The sequence below is a fragment of the Triticum urartu genome, unplaced genomic scaffold (assembly GCF_003073215.2).
Source record: "Triticum urartu cultivar G1812 unplaced genomic scaffold, Tu2.1 TuUngrouped_contig_267, whole genome shotgun sequence".
In the NCBI taxonomy this organism is placed as follows: domain Eukaryota; kingdom Viridiplantae; phylum Streptophyta; class Magnoliopsida; order Poales; family Poaceae; genus Triticum; species Triticum urartu.
The window spans coordinates 10,440-19,514 of record NW_024113162.1 but is presented as its reverse complement, the minus strand read 5'-3'; the positions used below and the strand labels follow the sequence as shown (position 1 = coordinate 19,514).

The 9,075-nt window shown below is 46.9% G+C and overlaps 1 protein-coding gene across 1 annotated transcript; it reads right to left on the bottom strand.

The window, feature by feature from the left end:
- Positions 1–910: 910 nt before the first annotated feature.
- Positions 911–2,886, bottom strand: LOC125527041 (BTB/POZ and MATH domain-containing protein 2-like). The gene is made up of 2 exons (XM_048691619.1): positions 2,704–2,886; positions 911–2,606 (listed from the first exon to the last, which is right to left on the bottom strand). The coding sequence occupies exon 2, from the start codon at positions 2,371–2,373 to the stop codon at positions 1,288–1,290; it is 1,086 nt and encodes a 361-aa protein (XP_048547576.1). The 5' UTR covers positions 2,374–2,606; positions 2,704–2,886; the 3' UTR covers positions 911–1,287.
- Positions 2,887–9,075: the final 6,189 nt, after the last annotated feature.

Here is a 9,075-nt window from a genome sequence, read left to right as displayed (position 1 = left end):
TTACGTGTTGCATAACGTTGTCGAGCTGATCATGTGCTTAATTATAGGGTTGCATGTTTTGTGAGTATATCACATGTGGTTGGTTTGTATCGTTTTTTGCCCGGTTTTCCGTTAATCAACTGGGCAATTCTCTTCTGCTTAATTAAGCGATGAGGCAAATCTTTTGCCTATGCTTCGAAAAAGATTTTTACTCTTTTTCTTGAATCACGCAGGAGGATGCATGTGTAATATTAAGAGAGAGAAGGATAAAAAAAACTTACAACTAGAACCAAACGACCAAAAACTGCAGGAGCCCTACCAGATACTGTACCTGAAACTTACCTACTACACACCTTGGCAATAGAAAACAACAATTACGGAAGAAAACGGGCAGATTCAGTAGTGAGAGTAGGCAAACGCCCCTTCTCTCATCAGTTTTTATTTGGTAGATGCATGCTATGCTGCATTGAGTCAAAAACATTATTTAACACCCTTCCTTTTCTTTCGAACTTAGTTGACATATATGTGTATAATAATATGAACGAACCTTTTTTTTTTGGCTCATATGTGGTTACTCTTAAAATAGGACGAATTCTCTTTATTTGGCATACTAAAATATCAACTACAATCGTGTAAAATTGGTTGGACGAGACTTGCCTGCTCCCCCGGCGTGCGCCCATCCGTGCTCCCGCATACGTGGCATGGTTTGATTGGAACAAAATAAGGCCCGGCTCCACCCCCTTAAAATCAGGGGGGAGATGATTAGATTAGAAAGAAAAAAAAGAAAAAGACAGTCGTAGGATGGAGTGGGTGCACGGATAGGAGCATGGGGAGGGAGCAGGCAAGCCGGATCCAAATTGGTTACTCCAGAATTGTCTAAAATAGAATGAATCTGAAGTTACCATTTACATGGTTGTACTATAAAGCACGAGGATCATTAGTTAAATTTTGGACAATTGTACTAGTATAATACCCGAATAATATTCTCACTACAATAAATTCAATCATACAGAAAAATTCTGAATGAACTTAATAATAAACTGCATGGGCAACAGTATATTATCTTACAGTTTATACTGCCAACGAATGATCCAAGCACTCCCTTGGATAACAGCCTTTTCCTCAAATAGGAGTTATGCCATGGAGTACTAATCAAACTGATATGGTAAAAATATCATAAAAAATGCAAACAAGACTCATCAAAATATCACGGCGTAATAAGTCATAGGTAAACCGAGCAATGGATTGAAAATAGCAGTCTGCATAACTAGTTCCACATATGATAATTTGACCTCTGAACGTACCAGACTAGCCACCCCGGGACACCATGTCCAGTAACTCCTTCATGACCAAAGGACAGCTTGCTACCAAATGTTTGAAACCATCAGTTGCCATGACAGCTTGTAGAACATTCCGTGGAGCCATAAACTCAATGCAGGCTTCTTTGAGATCCTTGCAGTGGTGTTGCTCTGCTAAAACCAATGTTGTTGCAACAGTCTCCGCGTCAATGCACTCAGACAATTTACTTTCACACATCACATTTAACCTATCCAAACCATATCGATCCGAGGCAACTAGCAGATGCTGCAGTTTTGCAATTTCACCTTCCTTGTGGTGCTCATCGACTATCAGGGAATCTGTGTATATGAAGTGAAGAAGAGCCTCAAAGATTTCAGGGTCGATGTCATCAATTTTGATGCAGTGTGTTTCCTTCTCCTTCATCGGACCCAAGAGCTCCGCCTTGAAAACCAGAGACCGTGCAGCCAATAAGCATCTGTGAGCTTTGAACAATTGGCCACCCACACTGAATGTCACATCTGCACCCTGGCCATTCTTCCACATTTGGCAGAGCTGGTCTTGCAGATTCGGTTGCGGAACCACAACAGTGTTCCTCTTAACCTCGGTGCGAGGTTCTTTTATCACGGTGAGAACACATCGTATAATCAACAAGCCATTGTTGGCTTGCGACGATGATTTCAGTTTCTCTTTCGCAACGAATCTGCAGTAGCCCCAATATGACTTTGCTGAGGAAAAGACATGACCTATCTCATCACATTTAGTTAATTGTGCCTCACCGTCTTTCTCTAGCATGTTTAAGGTGAACTTAGTCCTGACATTATGTGTGTCATTCTGTTGAATGACACGGTCCAGAAAGACTGATGCATAGCCAGCATAGTCTGCCATCCTCCCATCCGGGAAGAAATTCATAAACCATTCGAAGCCACCCACGCTGAAGTTGCTTGAGCGAACGTCCTTGCCGACGCCGATGCCATCCAGCAACCGGTAATTGGCCACCTCAAAATCATGCACCGCAGTGACACCCTCCGTCAAGCATGTGGACGATGTCTTGGGTAGCTGGCCATGGCTAACTTCAGAGGTGGATTTGTTGGCCATGGTGAACAAAAATGCAACGGGTGTCGCAGGCTTGCGAAGCAGACAGAACTTCCTCTGACAAAATTTAGTTTACAAGGCTAGCAAATATGAGCCTTAAGCTGAGAGATCAACAGGTTTCAACCGGCGAAATCGGACCTTGAACGAAAGAAACACAGCCCAGATTTGAATTTGATAACAATGAGATCTCAACCCCAAACACGCCACCATTTCGTTGACGCATAGCAGCTTACCATCTACAAAAGTTGAGGAAAACTCAAATCGGGAAAAATATTTAAGATTTGAACCAAGCCTACCCACTAGATGGTTCACGACGAACGGGCAGCGGCGCACCGTGGTACAGAAGGCGACGGAGCTGCAGGAGGGCGGCGCGCCGAAGAAAAAGACTCGACGGGCAATGCACGGCAACGTCGCCAGGAGAGGACGCAGTCCCGCTCGCTGAGCAGGTCCAACCGCCGGCGAGCCCGCAGGCGGTGGAGGCTGAGAGGAAGAAACCCCAGCCGCCGCCGTCACTTGGAAGTGTTGGGGACCGTCGACTAGAGGCGCAGCAGACGGGCTGTGAGAGTCTACTTCGTCGGTGGGCAAGACAAAGAAAAGTGAAATCAGCCCATGAGAAACTAGGCTCGGTCCGGAGCCGAATGGGCTTGCGGAAAAATTATTACCAAAAAAAAGGCCTTGTTCCCTAAAAAGATCCTTTAGAAAAAAACACAGTACACACGCAGACGTTCATGCATATACTTGTCTAAAAAAAGGCGTTCATGCACATACAACACATATACACATACACTCACCCATGTTGACGAAGTCATCACAGATGCCTTCGTAGTCTACGGAAACGTGTTTTCCCAGTGAACGCGCCTGAAATAAATCCAAAAAAAAATGTAAGCATCAATGTTAACTTTAGGACTTCAACCATGGTGGGCTGGGAATATCACTGTCCTCCTAACCATCTAACCATATGTTGGTTCAAGATTCTTTTGAAATTGACTAGTCAATACAAAAAAATTCTCTGGAAAAATACATTAACAAGTGACTGCACTTGAGAAAGTATCGATTAACTAAAAAAATAGAGCCTTAGAATATTCCAGTTTTTAGGTGGGAGACATAGTGTCGGTGTGAATTTTGATAAACCGCTCGGTAGGGTGCTGTGACTAGCCGGAAAGCCTAGAGGGGAACAAGAGACAAATTTAGCTAGATTCAGGCCCTTGCTCTAGAGGTAAAACCCCACTCACTCTCTTATTGTATTGACCGGATGGGGTGTACGGGGTACAAAGATGATATCAGGAATCATAGGTATACCAGTGGGCCTATCGACTATCCCCGGCTTAAAATGACACGATGGGCCTATGGTTATAGAATCCTAGTCAGTTCTAGACTGTTGAAGAATCTCCCGGTTGGTCCGGCCTCCTCGTCTTGCATAACAAGGATGACAGTTCCTTCCACTGGAGGGCTACCAGGGCGGACTGATAAGATGACGCCATGAGGTGGCCTGGGGGTCTTGGGTCGACCTTTTGGGCTGACTTCCGACACTTTGAGTCACTCCTGGGTCATAGCACCGTCGATAACTCCTGAACAGGCCCACGAACTAAGCACCTTCTGGCCGACTTGGCACCTTCCGGCCTAGGGTCGACCTCATCACATTGTCTTCCCATAGCTTGACGAGGCCTTGACAGTTGGTTCACGAAGTTCCCCAAAAGATGGGTTATGCATCGACTTGCTCTTGGGGCTATGTGTGACGCTTCTGCCGGTCTTTGAATATGGTAGAAGATCCAAGGGTCGGCATTACCGAGTGCACGGCAGCCGACCTCCGGTCTTGTTTTGTCAAACTAAATATCTGATCTCCGTGGAATCTTTTCCTACGAAGACAGCCTCCGCGAGTCGATTTCCCACGGCGTACTTTGAATTTCGATGACGAAGGCGCATGCCAAGGGCTGCATCTGGCCTGGTGAAAATGGACAAATCTTTCCCTTTTCAGAAACTTTAGCACAAAATGAACTGGATTAATAAAAACACAAAATGGCCCATTTGCATGATGCCCAGAGCTGGGGCGGCCCTGCTGAATAGCATGACGCCCTGTCCGGAGGCACCTTGCTAGTCCAAGGGCGCCATGCTATTTAGCGCCCCAGCCCCAGGCTTCATGCAAGTGAGCCATTCATGAGTTATTTTTTATATGGTTCATTTTTTAATTCAGCATATTCAAGGTGAACTTAGCCCTCGCACCTTCCTGTTGGCTGACACAATACAAAAGGGCTAAAGCCTTACCGGCACAGACGACCGATTCACCACTTGGGTAGAACTGGGTAGTCTCTCTACAGAGAGAGTTCAGATATGAAGCGCTTTGGGAGCGGGAAGCCTCTCTACAGGAGACAGTAGAGACAAGTTGGAACAGTACAAGAGCGGCAGTGAACCTCCAGGAATTACAGGGAAAACTGATCATCATGCAACAGTGCCTGCAAAGATGGAGTAGCGTTAAGATTGGATCAATAAACCGACAAATAAATAGTCTCAGGAAGCGCTTGAAAGACCTGTTGCATAGACCATTGAGCACGGAAAATGACAGAGAAATAAGGAAGGCTACAGAGGAGCTTGATGAGCTTTTGCTAAGGGAAGAAATCCTTTGGCGTCAGCGATCCAGGGCCACGTATCTCCGGGAAGGAGATAGAAACACTGAGTGGTTCCATCGACAAGCATCGTGGAGGAGGAAACAGAATAATATCACAAAGTTGATGAATGAGGAGGGGCAGTGGATTGAAAGGAAGGAAGATCTCCATAAGTTGTCAACTAATTTCTTCAAGTCGCTCTTTACAGAAGATGAAAGTGTAAACCCAACGGCAATACTAGGCATGTTCAACAGGATGGTGAGTGAGGAGATGAACTTAGAGCTAGAAAAGGAGTTTACAGAAAAGGAAATCAGCGATGCACTATTCCAGATTGGGCCTCTAAAGGCCCCGGGACCGGATGGCTTTCACGCCAGATTCTATCAAAAGAATTGGGGGGTCCTAAAGGTGGAGGTGGTGACTGCGGTGCAGAGATTTTTTGCAGACAGTTTGATGCCAGAGGGCTTGAATGATACAACCATAGTGCTAATCCCAAAAGGAAATAACCCCAAAAACCTGAAGGACTACAGGCCGATAAGCTTGTGTAACGTTATTTACAAGGTAATATCCAAATGTCTTGTCAATAGACTGCGGCCTCTATTGGATGAATTGATTTCAGAAACTCAAAGCGCCTTTATTCCGGGGAGGATGATAACGGACAATGCCTTGATAGCTTTCGAGTGTTTTCTCAAAATCAGACACAGCAAGCACCAGCAAAATACACATTGCGCTTACAAACTTGACCTCGCAAAGGCATACGACCGAGTAGACTGGAATTTCCTTGAGGGGGTTTTAGGCAGATATGGATTTAGTGAGAAGTGGATTGCATGGATCATGACCTATGTCCGGTCGGTCAGCTACACAGTTAAGTTCAATGGTGAACTGCTTGAGCGTTTCACACCATCGCGAGGACTAAGGCAAGGAGATCCGCTTAGCCCGTATTTGTTTCTGTTCATGGCAGAAGGGCTTTCGCGGTTGTTACAGAGAGAGACGGAAGAAGGTAATATCACACCGATCAAAGTGGCACGGGGGAGCCCAGGGATATAAAATTTGCTATTTGCGGACGATAGCTTGTTATACTTTAAAGCATCGTCTGAGCAGGCAGTAGCAATCCGAAATGTCCTAAATAATTTCCAGCAAAGCACAGGCCAGCTCCTAAGTACACACAAATGCTCTCTATTGTTTAGTGAGAACTGTCCCACTAATACTCAGGCTGATATAAAGAGGATCTTGGAAGTGGAGAATTCATCTTTTGACAGTAAATACCTTGGTCTACCGACTCCAGAAGGAAGAATGAAGGATGAGAATTTCCATCCCATCATGGAAAGATTTAAGAAAAGGTGCAGCAACTGGAATGGTAGACACATGTCCTATGCCGCAAAAGAAGTGCATGTTAAATCAAATGTGCAAGCATTACCAACTTTCACCATGGGAGTGTTCAAAATGTCGGTGGGTTTTTGCGAGCAGTATGAAAGAATGATAAGGGAATTCTGGTGGGGTGAGGATGAGGGCCAGAGGAAGGTACACTGGATGGCATGGGACAAAATGACTAAGCCGAAGAGAGGAGGTGGTATTGGGTTTAGAGATATGCACTTGTTCAACCAAGCCCTGCTGGCAAGACAGGGATGGAGATTGATCCAAAACCCGGAGAGTCTTTGTGCGAGAGTGCTCAAGTCGAAGTATTATCCTAACGGAGACTTGCTGGATACAGTGTTCGCTTCGGATGCTTCGCAATCTTGGCGAGGAATCGAATTTGGCCTGGAACTACTTAAGAAAGGGCTGATATGGCGTGTAGGAAATGGTAGAAGCATCCAAATTCAGAGAGATCAGTGGATACCTAGACAATCAGGCCTCACAGCAGCCAACTTCACCTGCAGATCGCGTATTAGATGGGTGAATCAGCTCATAAACACGACTTCTAAGAGCTGGAATGAGGATCTCATCCGAAGAATCTTCAATCATTTCGATGCGGAGGAGATCCTTAACATTAGGTTACCGCAGAGAGAGGTAGCCGATTGTGTCGCCTGGCATTATGAAAGTTCGGGTATCTTCACGGTCAAGAGCGCGTATAGGCTTGCAATGGCGCAGAAGGCTACGGAAGCACAAACCTCAAGCTCAACAGCAGGGGTGGACGACCGGAGCAGCTGGGATCTAATTTGGAAAGCGGCAATACCATAGAAAGTAAAGATCTTTGCTTGGAGAGTGGCCACTAATACCCTAGCAACCAAAGTGAACAAGTGCAAGCGTACTTTGGAGACTGATAACACGTGCACAATTTGTGGTCATTCAGATGAAAACGAATATCATGCAGTAGTAGCTTGTACGAAGAGCAGAGCCCTTAGATATGAGATGAGGAAACACTGGAACCTGCCAAAGGAACAGGCTTTTTGCCACACGGGTAAGGACTGGCTCCAAGTGCTTCTGAACCAATGTGATGCTGACTCTAGAAACAAAATACTCCTGCTTCTATGGCGCGCCTGGCACCTTGAGAGAACATAGTGCATGGCGACGGGAAAGAACATCTTATGAGCTCAGTGTCTTTCCTAGTTAGATATGAACAGGAGTTTAGTACGGCATCAGATAGAGATAATACTCCAGGAAACTACTGCGGCAAAAACCTGTATGGAGATCGGAGAGTTAAGGCACCTGCACCAGTGGAGACAAAATGGACCGCGCCGCCTCCCGGCGTGGCCAAACTGAACACAGATGCGGCTTTTGAGGCACAGTCAGGCGTCAGTGCTTGCGGAGCCATTGCAAGGAATGGCCAGGGAATGGTATTCATGTCATTGGGCTGCAACCTGAACAAATGCACGTCAATTGAGGAGGCTGAATGTCTGGCTTTACTTCATGGCCTACAAGAATTTGGGAAACTCTACGATGGCCCAATCCAGGTTGAAGTAGACTGTCAGTCGGTGGCGAATGCGTTATCCCCAAACGCCACAAACAAAACAAGCCTCTTTCCACTCATCACGGACATCAATGCTACCCTCTCGGGCTTCAGATCGTCTGTGGTGAGATGGATTAGCAGAGAGGGGAACAAAGCTGCACACTGTCTGGCATCAAGTGTGAAGATCCATGGAGATTTTCGTTTCCTTGGCTCTACCCCGAGCGAGGTGCAAGAAATTTTGGCAAATGATTGTAGCTGAGAGCTGTAACCCTTGTAGGGTTCCTCAAAAAAAAAGAACTGGGTAGTCTAGTCGTAGCCACCAACGCTGAAGATGCATGAGCTGATGTACATGTCGATGCCCAAGCCATCAAGCAGCAGGTAATTGGCCACCTCGAAATCATGGGCTCTAGTGAAGCTCTTCGTGGAGCATCTGGACAACGTTGCCAGCAGGATGTGGCCATGGTTAACGAAAGCCATGGAGTTGTTGGCTATGGCAAAGATGGAGGGAAGCGACGACGGTTGATGGGCGTATGTGCGCCAGTCCCTGATTTCTTTACCGCCGATGGACGATGGGATATCACTTCCTTGTTTCCTTAACCACTTTAGCTATTCATCCATGGGGGGCTCCCATGCTTTGGCCACCGCCACCCAGATCCCCGGCATGGCAGATTTGCTGAAATCTGAGATGGGCTCTAGGCCCATATTGCAATTTCTGAAAAATCTCTAAGGGCCCATGTGGGTTATATGGCACTAGGTGTAGTGGGAATTTTAGTCCCACCCCGGAAGTGGAAGGAGAGTTGGAGTGGTTTATAAGGGTTTCTCTTCTACATGCTATTGGAGCTTGAGAAGAGAAGAGGCCCTCGCGCACTCCTCCTCCGCCGCCCGCCTCGCCACGCCTCGTCACGACGCGACGCGGGTTGCGGGATTGAGCCGAGCCGAGCTCACACCTACGCGCTTATTTTTGCCAGTCACTAACGGAGAGTTTTCTGACAGGTGGGCCACGATCTGAGACGTCGGATCATGGGCTGTCATGGATTCGGACGTGGGTTGAGCCCACGTCTCTCCACGCGGCTGCGCCGTCTCTCCACGCGGCTGCGCCTATAAGTATGCGGTGTCTCCTAACCCTAGCCGCCACGAACAGATCACATCTGCTCACGCGCACGCCCACCGTCGTTCCTTCGCTGCTGTTGCCGCCGGTGACTCCATCCCGTCCGCCGCTAC

Coding starts and splice junctions, on each gene's coding strand:
- LOC125527041 (XM_048691619.1), bottom strand. CDS start 2,373: ATGGCCAACAAATCCACCTCTGAAGTTAGCCATGGCCAGCTACCCAAG.